Genomic DNA, 24658 nt, shown 5'->3' with positions numbered 1-24658 from the left:
ACTCCCTCCCAGCCTGGATTGGCTGAAGGAAGTGCCCACTGTTTTTGGACCATGTTGTATGTAAGGGCTTGGGGAAAACGAAGGTTGGCTCCAGCGTGCCCCCCTTCCCCCCGTCTTTGATACGCTCCCTTCTCATCAACCCTTTCACCCACACATACATCCCCAGGAGGAGTGTCGGATCCAGGAGCTGGGGACAGTCTGCATCCCTTTGGGAGCTTGGCCCTTGGGGGCGGATGCCAGGTCTCCAGTCTTCTTCAGGTCCTTCTCCACTGTCCCCATCCCTGATAATCCAGCTCCTGGGCCGGGTGACCCCACCCCCTGTAACCTGATGGTGGTGATGATGGGGAGGCGGCAGTAGGAGCCGTGTATACAGCAGGACCACCGAGGAAATGGGCATGAGCTGGGGCCAGGGTAGCTGGCCAGCATCCAGGGATGCTCCCCCCGACAGCACCGGCTTCAGGATAGGGTCGTGGGCCCCTCTCCAGCCGCCCAGGGGCCGGGGAGGAGGGCGGGCCGAGTCCCACAGGTGCGGGCGCCAAGGAGACGCCGCGTACGTGCGGAGAGCGGCGGGCGGCATGAAGGGCGCGGGCGGCCGGCCCCAGGCCCGCTCCCGGCTCCCGCGCGGCCGGGCGGCCTCGGCCTTCCCGGGGGTCGCTGGCTGTGGTAGTGACCCCTGGCCGACGCTGTCTGGGCGCGGAGCCAGGGGTCGCGGGCGGGGGAGCGGGGGGCGGGGCGGGAGGTGGGGACGTGGCTGCAGCTCAAGCAGGCGGAGCCCGGCGACGGCGGGAGGTGGAGCCGCCGAGGGAGGAGGGGCCGAGGGGGCTGGGTGCCGCCGCGGGAGGTTCTGGAAACGCCGGGAGCGGCGCGTGTCCGGGTGAGCGTCCCGCGCGCCCGGCCCCCGGGTCCGCCGCGGGGCTCGAGCGCGGGCCGGGGTCGCCGGTTCGAGCCTTCTGCCTGCGCGGGTCTGGGAGCTGGGCAGCGGGGGTCGCGCCGTCCGGGCCGCAGCCCCGCGCCCTCCGCTCTGTTTCTACACCCTTGTGGGTTCCTGTCCCGCCGCCGCGTCCCCTCCCCGAGCTCAGGGTGGTGAGGTCAGCCGCGCCCTTCCTGCCAGTCCCCTCGGGGCGGCCGGACCTGGCGGTCAGCGTGGCCGCCCCGCCTGTCAGGCTCCCGGGAAGGGGCGGCCTGGCCCGAGGGCTGCCAGAGGTTGGAGGCGGTGGCAGGGGCGGCGGGCAGGCCCTGAGGGGCCGCTTAGTGTTAGGGAGGTCCACCATCCTGCCTCCAAAGGGCTGGGAGTCTGCGGCCTTGGCCCCGCTTGCTGCGCATTAAGACAGGCTGTTGGATGAGAAAGTTTTGTTTTTCTTTTTCTTTTTTCCCCCTCCAGACATCCTTTTCTAACCTGCATGGTTTTGCCTCAGCAGGCGCGGAGACTTGTAACTAGTAATTAATTCAACAAACGGACCCTTCTGCGTATCAGAAACTGCAAGGAGTTGCTAGCCCAGTGGGGCAGGCGGACTGGAAGACCAGGAAGGCCAGGCCCCGGGCAGTGTGGTGAGTGCTGTGCTGGGAGGGAGCACCGGACTGTGGGTACTTGGTAGAGGACAGGATGCTTCAAGCCAGAGGGCTTCCTGGAGGAGGTGACCCATGAGCTGGAGTGGTCAGATGAAGGCAGTAGAAAGGGTAAGCCGGACAGAGGAACAGCGTGTGTGAGTGGAAGCAGACCTGGGCACTCTAGTGGAAGCAAGGTGATGGGGGAAGGGACACTTTAGGGAATAGCTGCCCATGGACCCTGTCCAAAGAGCTTCAAGTGAGAGGACAGTGCCTGGTATTGTGCCCTGTATGTGGAGGATGCTCAGTGAACCCTTGCAGCATAAACATGGATCAGCATAAACCCTCCTTCTTCAGGGCAGAGGCCCCTGGCCTCTGTTTTCTAATCTGACACCTTTAAGGTGGTGTAGAAGAACATCAGAGTCCCTCCCAAGGCTGAGACTGGTGTATTCTGCTGTAGAGTGACACCTAAGGCTTGTGCTGCTTGATGTAATCCATCTGAAGCTCAGCAACCTCAGTGCTTTTGCAAGAGATCCTGGCCCTGAGAGCAGGAGTTGGGGAACATTGCTTTGTAGCTTAGGGCATTCTCAAATGTCCCTGATTTTGCAGAGATCCACTGTCCACCTAAGAATTTATAGAATGGTTTTGCAAGCTGCTGCCCGTATCACATCTGGGATAGCAGGTTCCATGATTTAGTTCTCTGTTAAATGAACCATGGTTTCCTTTGGCTTGTGCTTAAACGGCCCCTGAAGCTTCCAGGGTGCAGTCTCTCATTTTATTCTGGGCCTCAAGGGCCAGCCTCTCTGTTTAGTTCTCCCTACTCATAAGATGTTTGGGCTTTGAATCCTTTTATCCTTGGGTCTCATTTGTAGACGGCCAAGCCCACGCGCTGTGTGACCCAGCCAAGGAAGCCACGTAGCAGAGTTGGAGTGTGTTGGCTGGGGGCCTCATCCCAGAGATGCTGTCATACTGGGCCACCCTAGTTCTCTGAGAGGTCAGCAGGCAGACATGGTGGCGACTGAGCATTGTCTGTGGCTTGTGATAGGCCCTTCTACCCTGTCCAATGCTCTGAAATGGGTGTGCCCAGGAGAGTGCCTGCTTTGTCACTGGTTTAGCCTGGCCACAGCCAATCTCTGTTCATTCCTGGAGTACCTCTTGTGTGCTGGGCTTCTGCTTAAAGTGTACCTGGGGCTGGAATGAGGGAGGAGGGAAAGGAGGCAGTGGCGGTGGCACTGTCCTTGCCCATGGGTGGCTCACAGTCTCTCTGAGATTGCTGCTTCACGCTGGCAGGTGGTCATGTGCCAGGGAGGAGCTCAGAGTGTCAGTGCTCATGAGAAGGAGAGACCGCATGGGTGCAGCCCTGAGGAATGAGTGGGGTGAGCGAATCTGGGGTCTGCTCATTTCCTGAGAGAACCTCCCCTTTTGACTCTGCCCTCCCACATCCTTGGGAGGGTCTGAGACTGGATGTAAGACCTTGGCCAGTGTGTGGCCACGCTGGCTGTAGTGTGCATTGGTCTGGCCGGTGTGTCCCTGGCTCCTGGGATCTCTCAAGAGTTTAATTCTATGCAGATGGAAGTTGGCAGGAGATGCTGTGATGCAGGCACGTGCAAGCCCAGACAGGGTGCTGGAGTGAGGGTTAAGCTTTGAAAACATTGCTCGAGTCTAGCAATTTGAACTTTTGAAGTGCACCAGGATGGGACATCAGTCTGTTCTTGAGCAGAGAGGGCTGGTGGCTCCTGTGGTCTCTGGGGTTTGAGCTGGAGATGTGGAATGAGGGATATAGTTTTTATTCTCAGAAGGAGAAGAGGAGCATGAAAAGTCTGGATTAGAGACCGAGGAGACCTAGGTCTAGGAGACCTAGGAGAGAGTGTTTGTTCAAGTGGTGTCATTGCAGGGCAGAGGATTAAATGTTTGGGTAATGAGTTCCCCAGCTCTAATAGGATCACAGACCAGCATCTGCTCTAGACCTGATCACAGACCACCATCTGCTCTAGACCTTTCACGAAGTGCTTGCTGAAACATAGCCTGCTCTGTACCCGGCACTCCTGAGGGCCCAGGGTGTGGCCGCGATCCTGAGGCCTGGTACTTGTAGGAACTCAGAGTGAGCAGGTCAGAGACATAGGAATACGTGAGATTCTAGAGTATTGGTCCAGTCACCTGTTTTTTTTTTTTTTTTTTTTTAAATTATTTATTTTTATTTATTTATTTTTGGCTGTGTTGGGTCTTCGTTTTCTGAGCGAGGGCTTTCTCCAGTTGCGGCAAGCGGGGGCCACTCTTCATCGCGATGCGCGGGCCTCTCACTGTCGCGGCTTCTCTTGTTGCGGAGCACAGGCTCCAGACGCGCAGGCTCAGTACTTGTGGCTCACGGGCCTAGTTGCTCCGCGGCATGTGGGATCTTCCCAGACCAGGGCTCGAACCCGTGTCCCCTGTATCGGCAGGCAGATTCTCAACCACTGCGCCACCAGGGAAGCCCTCAGTCACCTGTTTTTGCCAGAGAACTTTCCTTCCTTGGTGAGAGTTAGAGCCAGTGATTGACCAGTTTCCAGAGTTATTCCCTGATGGTCAGTATGTTGCATTACGCCTGACTCCACCCTCTGCTGAATCTCTTAACACTCCTGGGACATGGAGTGTTAAGAGATTCAATTTCTGTCTTGTTTTCATCTTCAATGTCCCCTAGACTGGACCGTCTTTCTCTCCAGGGATCAGCTGGGAAGCTGGCTGCTTCAGGTCTATTGCCGTTCCTCTAGTACCCTTGGTGCTCATGACTGGTATAAGTTGTGCCTGGTGCTAGGCTGCCCACTGACATCTGTCATCTTATTCAGTCTTCAAAACAGCCCTATGATGTGCAGATTCTAATATTTTCACTGTTAAACAGATGGGAAAACTGAGGCTCAAAGAGACCCTGTAACTTGTCTAAGGTCCCAAAGCCTGGAAGTGATTGTGGAGCTAAGCTTTAATTCTGGGGCTCTCTGACCCCAGGGTGGGTGTGCCTGCCTACTAGACTGTACTGTCTTGCCCTGAGCTGGGCCATTTGGTCATTTGTGAGTGCTGTGATGTCTGGGCAGGAGTGACTGCTCACTTGAACTTGAGGCACCATGTTTTTGTCTTCTGGGTCCATGTTGTTGTCTGCCTTCTGGTGGGATCCAGCCACGGACGTCATGAGGCTGCTTTGTGAACCACAATAAAGTCCTTGACCTGGGCAGGCCTGTTCTGCTAGGCCAAAGTGTGGCTCCTCCTTCTGGGAAGTCCTTGTGCTATAAGACAACAGATGTTACTGAGTAGGATTGAAGGCAGCAATATATAGTAGAAAGTATGTTTTGGATTTGAGTCTGGGCTCTGCCAGTAATTTCCTGTAGCATGTGAGGTGCGCAGGAAACTCTCAGCCTCAGTTATGTATCTTATATATCTATATCTCAAATGGAGATGGTTATCTAGTTTACAAGGTGTTGGTGAGGATTAGATAGTAGAAATGAAAGATTTTTGGAAAAATAAATAGTGGTTATCTTAGCCTAGAAAACAGACCCCAAAGCAGAGCTTAAGTACTTAACGCTTTGTTAGAAGGTAAGTTGCGGAGTAGCAAGGGTAAGGGAAAATAAAAGTGAGGTCGAGAAGGAGGCGAAGCAAATACAAGGTGGTGCTTTAGCAAGCTGACCAGTCTGCACAGAGATACACTAGTTGCTCAGCCATGCAGGACATCTCTGGGTGAGCTCTACAGAAGCTCCGTGCTGCAGAACAGTTTCTCAGTGAAGGCCTGGAGAGGGAATTTATCTGCTGACGTCCTCTTGTTTCTGTCCTTCATTGGTCACAGTTGCCCTAGGAGGAGTTAATTCCCCCATGCTCACTCCTCAGTTGCACTCCCAGGGCCCTCCAGCAGCCCCTGGGGAGGTCAGCGGGGCGCTTCGCTGGAGTCTGGAAGTAGCAGGAGGAGTCAGAGATTTGGGGCCTGCACAGTCTCCTTCACTGGGTCTGAGGCAGAGCAAGTGGCCCACGGCCCAGGAGGCAGGTGAGACCAAGAGAGTACAAGGTGGTATGTCAGATTCATCCAGTATAGTGGTGTGTGGATTTTATTCTTTCCGGTAGTTCCTTATAAGGTAGTCTTACCTGGACTGCCAAGTCTTTGCCAAGACCGATTGAAAACCCAACTGGCTTTTGAATGTTGATTTGTACGGCCTTTTCTGCTACTTAACTGTCTGGTTACTGAAGCAGGAGACTTTGTGGTTTTGATGGTACCCACATGGGAAGTACAAGTCAACATGTCCAGGTACTGGATAGAGAAACTACAGTCAGCCCTCCATATCTGCAGATGTAAAACCTGTGGATACGGAAGGCTGACTGTACTACACCTATTATATAAGGGACTTGAGCATCTGTGGATGTTGGTATCTGTGGGGCCTCCTGGAACCAATCCCTTGTGGATACTGAGGGACAACTGGATAAGGATAGGTATGCATGAACATCTAGGCTTTGTTAGGTTCTCAGTGAAGGAGAATGTTTTTCATGTGATGTGGTAGTTAAAGGTATGAAACCTGGAGTCATGAGATGGGGCTGGAGAGGGCAGTAGGGCCAGGTCACACAGAGTCAAAAAGGCCCTTAGGACTAAGTAATTTGGACTTTGTCCTGAGAGTAGTGGAGAGCCTTCGGAGGGTTCTTAGGGAGAAAGAGACCAAACGAGGGGCTGTAGTAAGCTGTGATGGCTATTTTGTAGAGCAGAGGTGGGAGGGAGGCCACATAAGATGAGAGACCAATGCAGGTAGGGGCCAGTATAGCTGCAAGAGGGACTTAGGGGTGGCTCAGATCAGGGTGATGATTGAGGCATGACATCAGGTAGGGAGAGTAGAGTGCCTCCCATCCTTCCCTGGGGTGCCAGTGAGAGCAGCTTATGGGCCCAAATGGACATCCATGTACATAGATGGTAGGGCCTCCTGGAGCCTCTGTTGAACTCTTCCTGGGTTGAGCACGCAGGTCCTCTTGGCTCTGCCATTTCAGAGTTGGCCACGCTACTGGGAGGCAAGGCCGCTGCGGGGAGCCCTGTTCAGGCTCATTTTGCCCCTTCACAGAAGGCAGGCAGCCTCTTGTTCAGAGCTAAGCCAGACAAATACATTGTTAAAACTCAAGCTGTTGCATTTGGGTTGCAGCTGGGAGCTTGGCAGAGGTTCCTGCCTGATGAGGTAAGGGGAGAAGCTAAGGACGCTGCTGGTTTGCAGTTGGAAACATCTTTTCATGGTCATTTGGCCAGGTTGTAAACGTCCTTTCCAAAGAGCGGGCTTGCTAAGGCATGTGATTGTATGTCTTGGAATTGTCCTGTGCTTAGAAATAGTGCCAGTCGCCTGGTGGGTGATTTTATTGTCACTGGGGTGTTGGCAGGCTTTGGAGGACCTCCCCGTGGGGGTCCAAACTCAGGCTGCTGGGCCACTTTAGAGTCCATTTGAGAGGGCCTGCTTTGTTTTCTTTTCATTTTAAATATGAAATATATTTTAAATTTCTCATAGAACTCCTTGTAGAAAGATTAGGAAATACAAGTAAACATAAAGAGAAAAATAAAATTATTTCACCAAGATACAACTAGATTTATGACTCTCCGCTTGCATATATATGCAGGTATGTAAATTTCCATATATAAAAATTTTTCCTTATAAAAATGAAATCATAGAGTATATATTGTTTGGGAGCTTTTCTCACTTAACAGGATGCTTTGATCTTCTCTCAATGTTAATGTGCACACAGTGTCCATTCTTACACAATCCATAACAATCCACTGTTTGGAAGAAATGGAACATCTTCTGTTGTTACAGTTTCCTGGAATGAACAAGTCTGCGGTGAGGGTTTTTTTTTTTTGCTGTTTTTGTTGGGCCAGACTTTGCTCTAAACTTGGGATGCAGCTCAGATAAAACTCAGTATTGGTTTTCTGTTCAGACTTGGTGATACTTTATTTTCATAAAAGGGGCCTCAATGTTGCCCATTTCTAGGCCTATTCAGCATGGATTTCTGAGGCTTCCTGGAGGGCTTTTGACAGCACTGGACACTGGTGGGGTCACTGGGCAGGCATACATGCTCCCACTTATTCTGTCATAAGCAAACTCTGGGTATAGGTATGAGATGGGATGGGGGGCATGTAGGTGGTTGGCTTTTCCCATACTGTGGCACACAGTCTTTCTTGGAGACTGCCTCCTCCCAGCCTGACCCTGATTAGATGGCCTTTTGTACACCTAATACAAATTAGGGTTCGGGGGCTCAGGATCAGGGGAAATGGGCTGGGACTCTAGTGTCCCTTTGCCTGGGGTGGCAGTGTTGATTGTGGCGGTCTGGGGGCTGCGTGGGAGCGCCTAGCTCTCTGGACCAGCAGGGTTGTCATCCCCCTCCTCCATCAGAGCAGGACTTCGTAGGCTCTTGGTCAACCCAGAATCCCATCTGTGATTCTTTGGGCTCTGCCTCCAGGCTGGGATTCGTCGATAGGCTCCGTCTAAGCCAGATAGCACATTCCACAGAAATGACAGCTGGTATTCATGTAATGAAGGAACTTGGCTGCTTTTTCCTGAGTGCTGTAAGGCATGAACCATGGGCAGTATCACCAGGGTGACTTGAAAGGAACAGAGAGGCTTCTCCCTCCCTTAAATTTGTTACCTGATCTCTGAATGGGCATGCCACTGCAACTGCTGATGGAACAGGGGACAAACGCTGGTGCCCCCCAACTTCCAACTGTGTTTGGTCTGGTCTCCTGCCTGGGCACTGCTCTCCCATCACCCCAGCCTGTTGGGTAGTTGGCTGATTCATTGTCCACAGGTACAGCCTCCTGGCTCTGGGTTTTTACTGTTCCCTCCCTACACACATACAGAAGGTGTTCTCCTGAGCAGATGAAGCCTCTTGAAGTACAAGGAGCAGACCCTAACCCTGTGAATGGGTCTTACGTAAGCAAGAATAGAGGCCTTCTGGAATCCCGGGGTGGAGATGTGGTATGCTGAGGCCTGGGAGCAGATTTGTGGCTGGCAAAAAGGGGATCTGGGCTTTACCTTGGGGCTAGGCTGGGCCGTCTCACCTCTTCTCGGTGACTTGCTTTCATCTGCTGCCCTAACTTTATAATGGATCCCTTAGCCCATACTCCCTACCCTGCAGTAGGTTGTGGGCTGAAGGATCTTGTTCTGTGTATCTCTGGGCCCCTGACACCTAGGGTATTGATGGGCATGATATCAGCTCTGCAGATATTTGGCAGGGGATGAACAAATGGGGACACTCATTCTCTCCTCTTCCTCATATAGGAACCCGTTTGAGGGTGGGGGTCGTGGTTGGGCTTCTCTGAGCCTAATCTGGAACCACAGTGGATTGGAATTTCTTCTGAAAGGGTGAGGTGAGGAATGGTGGGTGTAACTGTGCATCTAATCATCGCAGGCAAAAAACTGCTGATCTGGCGTTAGTCAGCTCAGACTTAGAATTCTGTCAGATAAGGCTTACATTTTGGAGAGAAAGCATTTGTATTTCCTTTATATTCCTTGTTTTCGCTCAGTAAATTTCCAGTGGGGCTTGGCTGAAGTAGAGCAGGAAGAGGAGGGACTGACAGAACTGGGGCTTACGTGGGTGCTGTTCCTTCAGCGTGCTCCAGGCTGCATGGCTGAGCTGGGAGACGATGTCCAAAGCTTCCATTGTGTACTTGGGTCCACTGCCAGTGGGGCTTGCCCCATGGTGTGCCTGCTGCCTTCAGAGCTGGGTCTGGCTATTTCTAGGCTGATGAGAAGACAGCAGCTGGCCTCTTACTCATGTCAGCAACCCAGCCTGGCCTAAGGTTTTGCCCCTGTGTGGCTGATTCATTTTTGTATCCCGAGTGCCTAGCTCAGTGCCTGGCATATGTGGGTCTTTAGTAAATATTTGAGAATGGTGATTCTCCATGAGGACAGTGTCTTCCAAGGAGCTCACTACAGGAAGAGCAGCGTCTGCCCAGTCTGCTCTAACTGTGGCCAGGTGCAGACCAGCAGGGAGCAGTTTGATTTCTCTTCTGGCTCACCATCTGCTGTACACCTTATTTTGGGTGTGGGTCCCCTGGGGCATATTGAGTCAAGTTCTCTTTCTGTCATTGTCTCTCCTATACTTTCAATTTTCTTGTGGGCAGGGACTGTGTGTTACATCTGGGTCCTCAGCACCTGGCACTGTCCTCGCACCTGTGTTGGAAGGAAAGACAGAAACAGAGAAGAGGTCTGGGCCAGAATCTTGAACTGACAGACTATTAGACCCAGAGGTGACTGTTGTCCACGGCCCCTGCCTCCATTCAGCCTTCCCGTGTTGTCAGTGGTTACCAGAAGTCGAGAGGCAGAGTCTCTCCCAAGGGCACTTGGCCTCCCGGAGCAGGGGACAGAATTAAGCATACATCTCTGGTTCTATACCCTGGCATCTTTCCACTGGTGGTCCTGAATATCTTCCCTGGCTTCTGTGTGTTAGGTCAGGATTTTGGCATGTTTGAATGTGTGTATATATGTTACCATTGTTGATCTAATGACTACTATCACTGAATGCCTTGCAGACACTGCCCTCTGTGACCATGAAACTCTGGGTATCCATGTTGCTGGTGGCCTGGTTTGGTGTCCTGGGCTGTGTGCAGGCTGAATTCTTTACTTCTATTGGTATGTGCCAACAGGACTATTGTCTACCTGAGCAATCCTTGACTCATGTGCCAGGGGATGTCACTGCCTGAGGCCTGTTCTCATTCAGGGTGGGATGGCCTCATCCACTGGTTTTGACCAGATCTGGGGAGAGCTGCTGTTTCCCCCTCTGAGCCCTGATGACCTGGATGTCCTTCCTGGGAGCCAGCTGTCTCAGCTGAGCCTCCACCCTGGGTAGTGGAGGCTGCTCCTGGGCTGCCTGGCATTTCTGACCAACTTTCTCCTGGACTAGAGAGTAGTTCTGAGCAGAGAAGCCCCCAGGATGTCTATGTCCCAGTAACATGACCCAACTGGGTGGCAGTGGGAGAATGAGATTTGGGGTTTCTTCCTTAAGGTGTCCTCAGTGCACTTAACATTCCGTTGGACGCTCTGCCTCTCTCTTCCTGAAGCTAGGGGCCAGAACCATACGAGTGTCTAGGTCTCGTTTAACTCTAGGGCCCCATGATCCCAAGAGAGTTGATATGCCCTTAGCCCAGGGGGCTTGCCTCTGAGCTGATGTTTTGTGCCCCAGGTTCGGGAGCTGGATGTCCCTCATCCATTTCTTACTGGCCCTTTTTTCTCTCCCTTGCAGGGCACATGACAGACCTGATTTATGCAGAGAAGGACCTAGTGCTGTCCCTGAAGGAGTACATCTTGGTGGAGGAAGCCAAGCTCTCCAAGATTAAGAGGTGTCTAATGTCCTAAATCCCTACCCCCCACCCTGAGCCAGCCCTCCTCCCCCACCCCCCAGCACCGGAACCCATCCTGGGTGCCCATAAGAGGAAGCCCGTGAGGGGGCAATGTGGGGCTGGCCTGGAGGTTACTTCATGCCAGTCCCCCAGAGTAGCTAAGTATGTGGGCTAAGGACTCACTGCTTTTTCCTTTTTAAATAGAGACCCCCTGAATCTCACCAGGAAAATTACCGTAGGTCAAGATCCGTGTGTTAACCTTCCTTTTTCTCTGGTTCCACAGCTGGGCCAACAAAATGGAAGCCCTGACCAGCAAGTCAGCTGCTGACCCTGAAGGCTACCTGTCCCACCCTGTGAATGCCTATAAACTGGTGAAGCGGCTAAACACAGACTGGCCTGCGCTGGAGGACCTTGTCCTGCAGAACTCAGCTGCAGGTGAGGGACAGTGAGCAGGTGGTTGGGTGAGCCAGTATGTCTGTGTGCTGGCACCTGGGGAGTGTGGGTCTGAGCCTGTCCTGGGTCGGGGTGTTGGTGTGCACGTGCAGTGTGTGAACATGCAGCCTGCCAGTCCGGTGGCTCTCATCTCTGTGGGGACCTGGCAGTTGTCTGTCCTTGCTTTTAATATGTTATAATAATCAGTTCTTGGGGATTCCCTAGTGGTCCAGTGGTTAGGACTGTAAGCTTCCACTGCAGGGGGCATGGGTTTGATCCCTGGTTGGGAACTAAGATCCTGCATGCTGTGCTGCGTGGTCAAAAAAAAAAAAAAAAAAAAAAATCAGTTCTTGCCTTTTCCTAGTGTTTTTGGGTCCCTTTTTTTTTTTGGTAGTGACTTTTTTCTAATTACGCTTTAGTAATACATATTTATAGAAACATTGGAAAACACAAAAACAATCATATAAGAAAATTACAGTTCTTAACCCAATTGCCTAGTGATAATCACTGTTAAAATTCTAGTCTTTTTACACATGTATATACATTTTAAAAAATGGAATCATACGTATATATCGTGGAATGCAAACTTATTTGCTTTGAGGGACCAAATGAATTAACAAAAGTAAGATAAGTGGGCTAAGAGGTGGGACCAGTGCAAGCTGGGGAGCACGGGCCTCATCTAAATTTATTCCCATTCATATCTTTTAGAAAGAAAACATTATCTGTTGGCAGATTTGTGACATAAGCATATACTGTTTTCCTGAATTTTTCAGCTTCTCTATATGTCCTTTAAATGTTCTTCTGCAACATGGTTTTAATGGCTGGACAGTAATATGTCATACTGGTGTAGTGTAAAACTGGTCAAGTCAGTGGATGTGGAATTGTTTCCAGATTATCAGCAATCTTACACATATCTTTATGCCCATCTCTGATTATTTTCTTATGATAAATTCCTATAAGTGGGATTTGCAGGTTAGAGTATGAACTTATTTAAAGCTTTAACTGTGCTTAGTCTTTTACTATGGTAGTACTTTCTATGCTCTAATATTTTCCTCTTAGCAGGAGATGGTGGGGCAGGCCTGGAGGTGGGCCCTTCTGATTCCAGCCTTGAGCCCAGCCCCGCTGGACTCACTGTCTCTTCTCCCTGAGTTGGAAGTGCTGATTAACTTCAGACCCGTTGTCATCTCTCGGGCTGAGGCGTTTTAGCCCTTAATGGCCAGACTGGGCTGGGCTTGGCTGGGAGCAGGGTGGCCTCTGGGCAGGGATTGGTGAGCTCAGCTGGGCGGAGCTGTGCCCAGTGAGCTCACTGCCTCCAGAAGCCACGGCTGCCTTTCCCAGACCCTGCCTCCCAGCCTGAGCCTGTAGCTCAGAACTGGCTGTCCTGCCTGCAGTGCGGGAGAATAAGCCTGCCCATATGATCTTCTGTTCTCAAGTCTTGTTCTTCATACCCATCCCCCACCATCAACATCTGGTTCCTCTGGAAAACCTTATAATTACCCGGAGGGAGACAGGACAGCCCCAGTCAGCAATACGTTGTTTTCACCTCTTTCTTTCAGAGTTCTTTCCCCTGAAATGGGGAGAGGGGGAGGCAGGGAGACATGCTAACAATGTGGTTTTTTCTGGAAGCATTTTTTCCCCCTGGATTGTAAACTCATAGAGTCCCTGACCATGCAGCCATGAGGAAGACAGGGTTGCAGCATCTTGGTCCCTGGGTCCCCAGGCAGGGCTAGAAGTGGGTGTTTGAGCCTGAGGTCGTGAGAGTAGGTGGCTATGGGTCCTGCTGCTCTGGGGAAGAGGCCAGAGAAGAAATGGCCTTGGACTTCCCCTTCTAATTCTCAGCTTATGAGCACAACTGAAGCCCCTGAATCAGCATGGGAGGGCCTGGCCTCCACCTGGAGTCCTGAGATTGCAAGAGGTGTATATCTTGCTTTACAACTAGGGCTTGGAGTCCCCAAACAGCTTCCTTGGGTGCTTCTGTGCTCAGGGGCTCTCCCAGGCTCCAGGCTGTGGTCTTGAGCACCACAATTGGGGAACTCATGCCCTGAGCTCATTGTGGGTCTGAGTGGTAGGAGTGCCCTAGTAAGCAGAGCAAGGCCCAGTGTGGTCTCTCAGGGGAACCATGCCGGGCTTGTGCAGCCCCACCTCAATACTGGCCTTGGTCAGATGATTCTCCAGTCCCTAATCTTGGCGTGGGGACAGCACCAAACACCTCCAGGACTGTCATCATCACCTTTCTGGATGATAAGGGCCAGTGGTCAGTAATGAGTGGCCAGCTGGGCTCTCTGAGTTGACCACTTCTGTCCCTTGGGCTCTTCAACCTGAGATGTAGGCTAGGAGTCTGTGATTACCTGGCCAGGCTAATAATCCTAGATCAAGGTTTTCCATGTGATTTGTTTTCCACTGAGTGGTCAGCACGTCCTCCCTGAGTCCTTTCCTGTGTCCCTGTCAGTTACCCTCGCTGTCCTCTTTTCCTTCTATCTCCACGCCAAGACTCTCAGATTCCCACGTGTTAATTAGTGTGAGGGGGCCTTTCTCTTCATTTCCAAATGAGCAGCACAGGCAGTTGGTACAGTGAGGAGTAAGAAAGGGGAGGTCTCCCTGGACTGGAACCATCAAGGAGGGTTTCCTGGAGGAAGGGGAAACAGCCTTTGAGGGAAGGGGCAGGGAGATTGCACTAGCCAGAGACCCTCCGGTGGGTGCCTGTCTGGTTCCAGGTGGAATTCTGTCCCTGGATCAGGGTAACCTTTTGTTCTCACTCTCTCCTTTGGAAGGCTTTATTGCCAACCTGTCAGTGCAGCGACAGTTCTTTCCCACTGATGAAGATGAAACGGGAGCCGCCAAGGCCTTGATGAGACTTCAGGACACATACAAACTGGACCCAGACACAATTTCCAAAGGGGAGCTTCCAGGTAACTCACCACTCCAGACAAAGCCTGTCCAGCATGTGTGTCTGCTGTGGTGTATGGACAAGGATGAAGCCACTGCTGACTCATGGTCTCTATGCTCAGGCTCACCACGACCTCTGGCTGTAGTTCTTTCTTGGGTTTCCAGTTGGTGTCAGTCCTCTATTCCCATGACAGCTGTCTCCCCTCAGCCCCTGCCCCACCACCTCCCTCCAGTATTAGCCCAGGCCTGTCCTCTCTCAGCTCAGAGAATGCCGAGGTTGCTGCTCAGGACCTCCTTGGTCCGTGTCCCCAGGGCACCACTCAGGTCTGCATCCACACCCACTTCTATTCCCCACCCTCCGATTTCTTCTTGCCTAAGACTGATCTCTGGACTCATTGCCCCATGTCCTGTGTGCCCTCAGTTACAGTCTCTGTCCCTGTTCATTCTGTGTCCACCTCTCTGGACTCTTCCCCCTGAGCTCACACACATGCTCTGTTCTTGCTCATCTTACAAACCCCTCCCTCAGGATCCAAGGCCCTTTTGAGTCTCTGCTGCTGACTGATCTCTTCTCCCTCCTGGCTAGGCAGCTGGAGAGTCATCCACACTCTTTCTCTACTTCCTTGGTTCCTGTGTCCTCCTGAACACACGAAGTCTGGCGTCTTTCCCCCCCATTGGCCAAGCCTGCCCCTGCAAGGTCACCAGTGGCCACTTGGCTGGTAAAGCCAGTAGACAGGTTTCAGGCAGAATGTTCTTTAGCTTTTCAGCAGCATTTGGCACATTGATTGCCCCATTCTTCCTGATAGTCTCCCCTCCTTTGAATTCTGGGACACTGGTCTTGGCTGTTTCTCTTTTGGCTCCTCTCTCTCTCTCATTTTTTTATAGGCCCCTTTTCAATTCAGTCGTCTGCCTCAGTATGTTTATAAGAAGACGTGTTGGGGTTTGGTGGCTATTAAAGGCCAATAAACCCAGGGATTCAGTTAGACTCCATTAGAACTTGGATGCCACCTCACCCGTGGGGACCCTGTAGGAGGCACAGCAGAGGGAATCACAGTGAGGGGGAGGGATGCACTGTGTTGTTGGCTGGTCAGGGCCTGGAGCCTTGGTACTGAAGAGTCCAGTGAGCCAGCAGGAAGGAGTGTAGACTTCTCCTTAATCCTCACTCAGTCAGGTTTTGGACCAAGCCAGGCCTTGAGGCCAGAGAGAGAAGGTGGCTTGGGGCACCTGCAGGCTCTCTTCACCCTGTAGCTGTGAGAATGGTTAGTGGGAGGAGAGAGCCAGGCATTGACCTTTTACATTCAGTTAACAGACCCATGCATATCCTGGAGGGGAAATGAGGGGTGGACAGGAGTTGTTCCCCCAGGATGCCATCCCTACCTGGTGTCTCCCTAAGCACCTTCTCCAAGTGAGCCCAGCCATTTCCATCACTTGAGGTATCACCTGTACATGGATGACATCCAGATCTGTGTTCCCTGTCAAGGCTTGTCTCCTGAGCTTTCAACCAGTGCAGGCAAATGGCTGTGGGACATCTCTACTTGGATGTTCCATGGGTTCCTTAAAATTCACATGTCCCAAACTGAAATCCTCATCCCTTTTTGAACCGTCTACTGTCCTTCCTCCTTACGTCAGCAAAAAGCTCTCCATCCACTGGCTGCTCTGGATTCTACCTCCCTACAGTGTCTTTTGTACTTGGAGGCCCTGACTCCAGCCTCATGGTCACTTCTTTCTCAACTGGATTATTGAAATATTATTTTAACTTATTGTATACCTCCAGCTCACTCCTTAAAATCACCTTCCACGTGGTCTTAAGCACATATCTTTTTACACGAGTTCCTGATCACAATGTTTAACTTTTAGGGCTAAACCAAATTCCTCTTAATGTGTGGTCTTTGTGGTCCTGCGTGGCACCATCTCCTTGGCTTCCTTGTCTGTTGTACTAAGCTTTGCCACTGCTCAGCTTCTTTGTTCATCCCACAACCGCTGCAGGAATACCTTTACCCCCTTCAGCTGGGTTTCATCACGTGTGATTGCCCTTCAGCCCTCAGCTCTGCTGGCATTCTCCAGGGAGCACTCTCTAGGGAGCAGACTTTCAAGTTGGCTTCTGGGAAGGATGCTGAGTGTCTGGGAGCCATTCTTGACCTTCTTGGTATCTGTGAGACATGCTGATAATAGCTACTGATTATTACCACTCTGGGGAATTATAGGAGACATTTTCATATGTCATCTTGTTGAATTCTTGGCGCAAGTCCTCTAAAACTGATGGTATTATCTCTATTTAGAGATAAGGGACTAAGAATCAGAGAGGCTACGTAACTTGTCCATAGTCACACAGTTGTGGGCTGCCATAGTTAGGCCCACACAGACCCTGTTTTGTCCAGCTCACTCAGCTGTGTTATACTGCCTCCATCAGTGTTCAGTTTCTCGGCCTACAGAGCCAGAGATCCGTGGAGGTACGTGCAGAGTGAACAGGGACTCAAGGACCTCCCCACCCCAATCTGTGGTCTGCCTACTAACTCTGTCTTGTGTTTACTCTCCCCATTTTCCTTTCCCACATTGTCTGTTTCTGAGCCATCATGGTGAGCAACCCTTGGTCTCTGAAGCAGCCAACACATTGCAGCAGGGGTTTCATCCTGGACGTCTTGGACATCAGGCAGCAAGAGCCTGCTCTGAGGCAACTCTTCCGTGTCAGCCATGCCTAGGCTGCTCTTAACGGGGTTGTAGGGAAACTCCCTTGCTTTCCAGGGAGGGTCACAGCCTAAACCCTGCATCTCCCCATAGCTTACACACCACATCTCCTTTTTGACTTGAAACTCTCTTCATGGTCACTTTCCAGCGCTGAGCCAACAGCAGATGACCTGTGGTCACAGGACCTGCTGAATTGATCTTCATCAAGGGCCCCACCACCTAGTGGTCAAAGCTGGCACTGCAGTCTTATCTCTTGGTCTCCCTTGGCATCTGGCACATCACTCCTGCTCCTTCTGTTTCTTTCTCAGTGTTATTCACTCTGTCCTTTCTGTATAGGTGGTCTCTGGGGCCCTGGCCTCAGCCACCTTCTCTACTCTTTCCTGACACTATTTCTGGAAGCGATTATCTTCATCCATGGCTTTACCTGCCACCTAAGTTCTGTTTTTTTATATTTAACTTATTTTTCTGACTTTCAGTCTCAAATGGCCAGCTGCCTCATAGACATCTGCCGTGTGGCTCACAGGACCTTTATACTCTCCTGAACACTATTTCTTGGGCTTCCTCGGCTCTTCCATAACAAAGGACCCTTTGCACTTGGGGAGTCTGAGGTTAGGAGATAGGCTGTGCACCCCAGCCCGAGGCAGGGCCAGCGTGGCTGTGCTTTCCGTACTAATGGCCCTTGGAGGTGTGTGGTCTGAAATCCTGGTGGGGCTCTGCTGGGATGATGCCCCCCACCCAGGGACCCAGGCTCCCTCAATGGGGGAATCTTTCTCCCTAACCCAGAGGCTGTTTGAACCCGACTATTTGCCTCTCCTGCTGCAGGAACCAAGTACCAAGCAGTGCTGAGTGTGGACGACTGCTTTGGGATGGGCCGCTCGGCCTACAATGAAGGAGACTATTACCACACAGTGCTGTGGATGGAACAGGTGCTGAAGCAGCTCGATGCAGGGGAGGAGGCCACCACATCCAAGGCCCAGGTGCTGGACTATCTGAGCTATGCCGTCTTCCAGTTGGGTGACCTGCACCGTGCCCTGGAGCTCACCCGCCGACTGCTCTCCCTTGGTAAGGAGGTTCTAGGGGAAGGTCAGATGCAGAGGGGGAGGTAGCAGGGGAACTGGTCACCCTGCTGGCCACTACCTGGCTGCTCTCCAGGGACTGAGCCAGTCTGACCTGCCGCCTAGCCACTGACTAATGCTTTGCTGCTTTCAGGCCCAGTCCAGCTGCCAGCTAGCTCTTTACCCACTGAAGTTCTGGCCTTAGCCCTTGCCCAATCACTGATGGATACACTCAGGCCTATGGCACCCGTGGCCCTACACATGGATTCCTATTCCATTTCCAAATAGGAATCCAGTGCTGCAGTGCATCTGCCGCTATGTAGGGTGGAGCCTATACTGCATCAGGAGTAGCTCGAGAGGCAAGCTGTATTTCAGGATTGCTGCAGTGACAGTGACCTGACCTGTTAGAGGCCTGAGGTCTAACTGGTGGACTTGCCATGGCTTTGGCAATTTCAGTTGTCCTGTGGTGTTAGACTGAAGGGGATCAAAAGCACTGTGTCTTAAGAACCCATTTGTTCCACCTGTTACTAATATATGGGATATCATAGTCTGAGATTTCACAGACCAGCAAAGACTTCCTTTTGCTGCTCCTTTTCATGGGCCTTGGGTCTGAGGCCAGCTAGTGTGAATGTCTGTAAGACGGATGTGGGACGAGAGCTTTTTGGACTCTGTTGTGTTAGTAAGAGCCTTGTACAGGGAGTCAGGACACCTGGATTCCTCTTCTGAATAACCTAACCTTAATCTCTAACATCTTTGGGCCACAGTTTCCTCATCTGAGGGGTAGCACAGTAATCCTGCCAAGCTTTCTCCTTCTTGTTGTGAGGCCCACAGGACAAAGCTGTGGGAGTGTCATGTGGCCCTTCTTGCCACCGGTGTTTCAGCCTGCCTTCTAGCTGTGGCCAGCAAGTGGTGTGGTCACCAGTAGTGGATGTACTCCAGGGGACGGCTGTAACTAGCACACAGCCACGTGGGGAGGAGGAGGCAGAACTCTGGCCTGCTTCTCTGGACCTGTGTCCTTGGGACTTCCAGGGAGTTCCGGAGGAGAGCCTCGTCGGTGGCTAAGCATTCCCCGCGCCCCGCTCTTGTTGCTCCTTGCTCATCTCTGACCAGAGTAGGGAGAACCTCTGTTGGCCTTTCCTCTACGACCAGCGAACCCTGCTTAGGTGCTGTGGAAGGCAGAATGCTGCGTGCGAGTGAGCTGCTGGGAGAGAAAACCACTTACAGAATAATTTCTCTAAATGACCTAACAGATGTTTGTGGTTTCCTTTTCCTTCTTGTTCTTTGCTTTTTCTAGACCCGAGCCATGAACGAGCTGGAGGGAATCTGCGCTACTTTGAACGGTTGTTGGAGGAAGAAAGAGAAAAGATGTTATTGAATCACACAGAAGCTGAGCTAGCACCCCAGGAAGGCATATATGAGAGGCCTGTGGACTACCTGCCCGAGAGGGATATCTACGAGAGCCTCTGTCGTGGGGAGGGTGTCAAACTGGTGAGATATGTGGATGGGTCAGGGCCCAGGCTGTGGACCTAGACTTTGGCTCTGGACAGGCAGATCTGAGGAAGATGTTCCTCTGTCTGTAGGTCGTTTTCTCAATTCTTGGTAGCATCTGCTGAGGCTGACATGTGGGTGTGCTCTGAGGTATAGGACAGGAGACTTGTCTTCCCTGAGGCCCCAGGCAGAGTTTCAATCCTCTAAGTTATTACTGAGCTCCCCTCCCCACCCCAACAGGCCAACTTCTACTTGACTCACTATTCTGAAGAAAGCCATGAGTGTGGATGTGCCTTGGGCCCCCACGGAAGTCATGATCTCTAGCAAAGACAAGGCAGTTGCTAGAGCTTGGTATGGAGTATCACTGGCCTTTGAGAGCCCTGGGACCCCAGTGCTTCCTCAAGGAGGCTCAGGTGTGAGACAGTCTCTCGGTCTTCTCCATGCCCATGTCTGCTTGGCTCCCACTGGCTCCTCTGTCTAGAAAGACTTCTCCCCAGCCCTAGCCCTCCTGACCTACTCACATCTCTGTGAGAGGGGCCAGGGATTACACCCTGCCACAGGACTTGTCAACATGAGGTATTCTTGGGAGAGAAGAAACATTGCATGATTTGTGGGGTATCGTTTCATGCCAGTCAAACTGAGGGGCTTTTGTTTTCTTCTCTGGTGAGGCGGGAGGGAGCGGCTGCTGGACATGGGGTGTGAGGCCAGTGTCTGCAGCCAGCTAGCCTGGGACTGAGGGTTAGGACTCACTCAGTTCAGGGCTTGTTGCTCTGTGCTCCCCAGACACCCCGAAGGCAGAAGAGGCTTTTCTGTAGGTACCACCATGGCAACGGGACACCACAGCTGCTCATCGCCCCTTTCAAAGAGGAGGATGAGTGGGACAGTCCACACATCGTCAGGTACTACGATGTCATGTCTGACGAGGAAATCGAGAGGATCAAGGAAATTGCAAAACCCAAAGTAGGTGACTCTGCAGTTCCTTCTTGGGCCACTCACTCCTGGTACCATGGGGCAGTTTAGTTGCTTACCCGGCTGGCCTTTGCTTATGTCTTGCATGAGTCCACTGTCGGGTACTAAGGTACTACAGACTCAATTTGACCTTGAGGGTTCATAGTCCAGTGGGGGAAGAAAATTGAGGGAACCAATGTGGACAGACAAGGGCTGTGATAGAAGGGCACACTGGAAGCAGGGCAAGCCCACAGTGAGAAGTGTCACCTCACCGTGTTGGGGGCTGGTCTTTGGGCTAGTTTTTAGGAAGTTATGCCTTGGGGCGCTGCCAGGCTGGGTCCTGTGGGTTTCCTGATTAGGATTGCAAAGAAGTGATTGACTTGAAGGAGCATGAACATCTCTACAGTATTGAGTCTTCTCATCTAAGAGCACTCTGGGTCTCTCTATTTATTCATATCTTTAAAATTTTTCTTCACCTAAGCCCTGCACTTTTCTTGTTAAATTTATAAATTTATTCCTAGGCAGTGTTTTTTTTGTTGTTGTTATTGTAACTTCACAAAAAACTGTTTCTTTCATCATTATGTTTTTACTGGTTACATTATTAAATTAGTTTACTATTATGTACTAAACTATTGATTGTAAAAATATATTTCATAGTAGTAGCTAATGTTTACTGAGTTGTGAAGTGTGGCAGGCCCTGGTTTTGTTTTTTTGATGAATTTATTTATTTTATTTTAGTTTTGGCTGCGTTGGGTCTTCGTTGCTGTGTGCGGGCTTTCTCTAGTTGTGGTGAGCGGGGGCTACTCTGTTGCGGTGCACGGTCTTCTCATTGCGGTGGCTTCTCTTGCTGCGGAGCATGGGCTCTAGGCGTGTGGGCTTCAGTAGTTGTGGCATATGGGCTCAGTATTTGTGGCTCACGGGCTCTAGAGCACAGGCTCAGTAGTTGTGGCATACGGGCTTAGTTGCTCTGCAGCATGTGGGATCTTCCCGGACCAGGGCTCAAACCCGTGTCCCCTGCATTGGCAGGTGGATTCTTAACCACTGTACCACCAGGGAAGTCCCGGCAGGCCCTGTTCTAAGTCCTTAACATATGTTAACTGCTATGTCTATTTAGCAGGCTCTGTCATCATCTTCATTTTACCTGCAAGGAAACAGTTGTGGTGTGCAGATCACAGCTACTTGTTGAACTCACTTATTCTTCATTTGGTTTTTAGCTAATTATCTTGGGTTGTCCAGATAGTATTAGCATCTGCAAATAAGAAAAATTTTGTTTTCTCCATCCTAGTAGTTATAGTTCTTTTGTTTTTGTTGTCTTGTTGAACTGCCCAGAGCTTCTAGAGCATTTTTACAATAGGAATCTTTGTCTTGTTCCTGAATTTCATGGAAATTCTTTTGGTATTTCATTGCTAAGTATGCAGTTGGTTGTTGGTTTTGTATATATTCATCATGTTATAAAATTATTCTTCTATTTCTAGTTCATAAAAGATTTTCTCCTTTTTGACATCTTTCAAAGGGAACTACTTTCTGCCATATCCCCATCCTTCTCCTATCACTGGTGATTAGAAGGGAGGATTTAGCTGGAGATCCTCTATTGCTCTGCTCCTAATAGAATTGTAGAGGCCAGGAGGCCCAGCACTCCTGGAGAGATCTAAGATAGGTTCCTATCCTAGGCCCTGGACTGTATCTTGGAACAACCTTGGCTTGAGATACTAGGACATCTACGGCTCAGAGTCAGTTCTTAGTGTCATTGATGTCGCTGAGGGAGGGTCTAGCCAGTGTGTGTGGAGAATGGGGACCAGAGACCCCCCCCCCCCGCCCCCCCGCTTCCATTCCCTGGACCAGCTCCAGATTCCTCCAGGAAAGAAAACTGCTTTCTTGGCTGTCAGGTGAGAGAGGCACTGTTGTGCCATAACCTCCTGAGAGAGTTCTCCCTTGTCTCTCCGACCAAAGCACTAAAACATCTGTGTGTGTGTGTGTGTGTGTTCATGTTGGGTGCATGTGTGCACATGGGTGTGGCTGGGCAGTGTGGGCAGGGAGGAGCATGTTGGGAAAATTTGTCTTTGAACAGAAGCCGTGTGAAGAGCCAGACATGTTGGCTATTACAAGCTGACCTCTCCTTTCCGGAGCCTGTGAGGGACAGATGCTATGCTGGCTTTGAAGTAGGGCGCATGAGCTTAACGTGGCCTGTGGGGAACGCCTGGCAGCTGCCTGCGGGTCTCTGGTCTGCTTTCAAAATAGCCCTGTCTATCCCTGGGAGCAGAGCCCCAGCTGCCCAGAGCCTCCCTGTGGGTGTCAGGCCAGTGCTGCGGCTCACATGTTTGGATGGGGTCTAGCTGCAGCTGCAGTTGTCATCAGGAAAGGACCGTAGATATGATCTCAGGGAAGCTCTCTGCTCTGGGTGCAGTGCCATCTTACCAGAATGTGCTGCAGCAACTCGTGTCCAGGTTGGTTGATCTCACCTCCTGGCCAGTGTTCTAGTCCATCCACCCCCTCCATCCCTTCTGCCACCTCTTGCCCTGACCTCTCCCTTACATCCTCACTGGCCTCCTTCTTCCTGCTTTGACGCCTCCTTAGCCAACCCTCCATGATGTCTCCACAGTGATCCTTCTTACATTCAGATTGTGGTGTCACTCCCCTGCATAAAGCCTTGCCTGCTTCTCAGTGGTCATAGGTTGCATCCAGCCCAACCCCCACTTAGCTCCTCAGCCTATTCTCGTCTCTTTGCTCTCAGTTCTAACCCCCAGTCATAGTGCCACATCCATTTTCACCTCTGGGCCTCTGCATCACTGTTCTTTCCCTGTTCCTGTAATGTTCTCCCACCTGGCTAACTCCTACTTACCCTTCAAATCTCAGCTAGGTGGTCCCCCCTGTAGGAAACCATTCTTGACCCTGTAGACTGAGCTCCCACAGACATTGAGCTTCCCCTCTCCCAGCACCTACCATGTTGTGCTGTGATTACCCAGCTAGTTTTCTGCCTCCCCCACTTGACTGAGTTGTATGAGGGCAGGGGCCATGTCTTGGTCACCTAGCAGTGCCAGGCACATAGTAAGCACTCATTATTAGGACAGTCCACAGCCGAAGCACTGGGGGCTGGCTCCAGGCAGCAGGTCCTTCCTGGGAGTATCACTGCACCAGTGTGTGGAGACTGGGGGGATACGAGGTAGGTGAGGTGGTGTGTGTGTGTGTGTATGTGTGTATGAGCGAGTATGTGGAGGTGGCTTCCAGGCAGCAGTTTACTTATTGCACCTTGTAGATTCCTTTCCTATTCTATCATCTGACCTTGCAGGCCTCCCAAGGGAGTGAAAACTGTGCCTTCTCTTTTTGTTCCTTGCAGCAGTGGGCGGCCAGCGTGGGCTGGTGCAGTAGGACAGTGTTTGGGTAGGTTTCTGGGCAGAGAAGGCTGCTGAGGTTCAGAAGGACAGTGTAGTTGACCACGTTGAGAGGCACATGCAAGATTGAGGCTCAGGGATGGCAGCACAGTCTGAATGTGGTAGGAGCAGCCAAGTGCAGGAAGGTGTGGTGGGTGGGCCTGGTGAGAAAGGGGCTGTCCAGGCAGATGGGCAGATGGACAAAGCAGACTCCATAGGCATAATTCTGCAGACAGCATGGACCTGGGAGGGAGCAGGGGCAGGCAGCAGCCAAGCAGGGTAGTGGCCAGGGTCTGATAGAGCAGGAATTTGGAGGCCCCAGACCACTGCCCTGGCCTGGCTTGCAGGATCATGGGGCCTTGGCTAGAGCCACTGACTGCAGAGCTCCTTCCTGCACTGGCCTGATTGGCAGATCAGGTCCCAGTCTCTTCAAGAAAATACTCAAGGCAAAGAATGATAAGTCTGCCCTTTCTTCCTGCCTTCCAGCTTGCACGAGCCACTGTTCGTGATCCCAAGACAGGTGTTCTCACTGTTGCCAGCTACAGAGTTTCCAAAAGGTTAGCAAAGGTGATGGTGGTGGCGGGGTGGCTGCTCACGCCCCAACTCCTGGGCCTCCCAGTTCCTATTGAAGGGAGGGTGGCTTGGCTTGTCCTCCCTGCTGGCGCCTCCCCTACATGGAGCACTCACCCTGTGCTGCCTGTTAGTGCTGGCCCTGATGCTGGGGAGAGAGTGCAGAACCTCATCTAAACCTGCCTTCCCCACCTTCCTTTCTCTCCCTCTTGTTTTGGCTTAGCTCCTGGCTGGAGGAGGATGACGACCCTGTTGTGGCTCGGGTGAATCTTCGGATGCAGCACATCACAGGCCTAACAGTAAAGACTGCAGAATTGTTGCAGGTATGGCTTGTTCCTGGGACCCTGGAGTTGGGAAGGGAGTATTTCTAG

The 24658-nt window shown here is 51.6% G+C and overlaps 1 protein-coding gene across 10 annotated transcripts in view; it reads left to right on the top strand.

Moving 5' to 3' along the window:
* Positions 1 to 754: 754 nt before the first annotated feature.
* Positions 755 to 24658, top strand: part of P4HA2 (prolyl 4-hydroxylase subunit alpha 2) — a 38543-nt gene continuing 14639 nt past the window's right edge. For 5 of the 10 annotated variants that reach the window (XM_057539705.1, XM_057539703.1, XM_057539704.1 and 2 more), the window contains exons 1-11: positions 755 to 874; positions 1419 to 1548; positions 10052 to 10151; positions 10762 to 10858; positions 11142 to 11293; positions 14062 to 14199; positions 17681 to 17920; positions 19208 to 19401; positions 20185 to 20361; positions 24204 to 24274; positions 24511 to 24610. In XM_057539705.1, coding sequence (XP_057395688.1) covers positions 10070 to 10151; positions 10762 to 10858; positions 11142 to 11293; positions 14062 to 14199; positions 17681 to 17920; positions 19208 to 19401; positions 20185 to 20361; positions 24204 to 24274; positions 24511 to 24610 — 1251 coding nt within the window. In that variant the 5' untranslated portion in view covers positions 755 to 874; positions 1419 to 1548; positions 10052 to 10069. The other 5 variants (XM_057539700.1, XM_057539699.1, XM_057539701.1 and 2 more) reach the window with 5 other exon arrangements.

This window comes from Balaenoptera acutorostrata, chromosome 2, assembly GCF_949987535.1.
Source record: "Balaenoptera acutorostrata chromosome 2, mBalAcu1.1, whole genome shotgun sequence".
Taxonomy (NCBI): domain Eukaryota; kingdom Metazoa; phylum Chordata; class Mammalia; order Artiodactyla; family Balaenopteridae; genus Balaenoptera; species Balaenoptera acutorostrata.
Note: the sequence above shows the minus strand (reverse complement) of the source record. Positions and strands in the feature narration are given on the sequence as shown.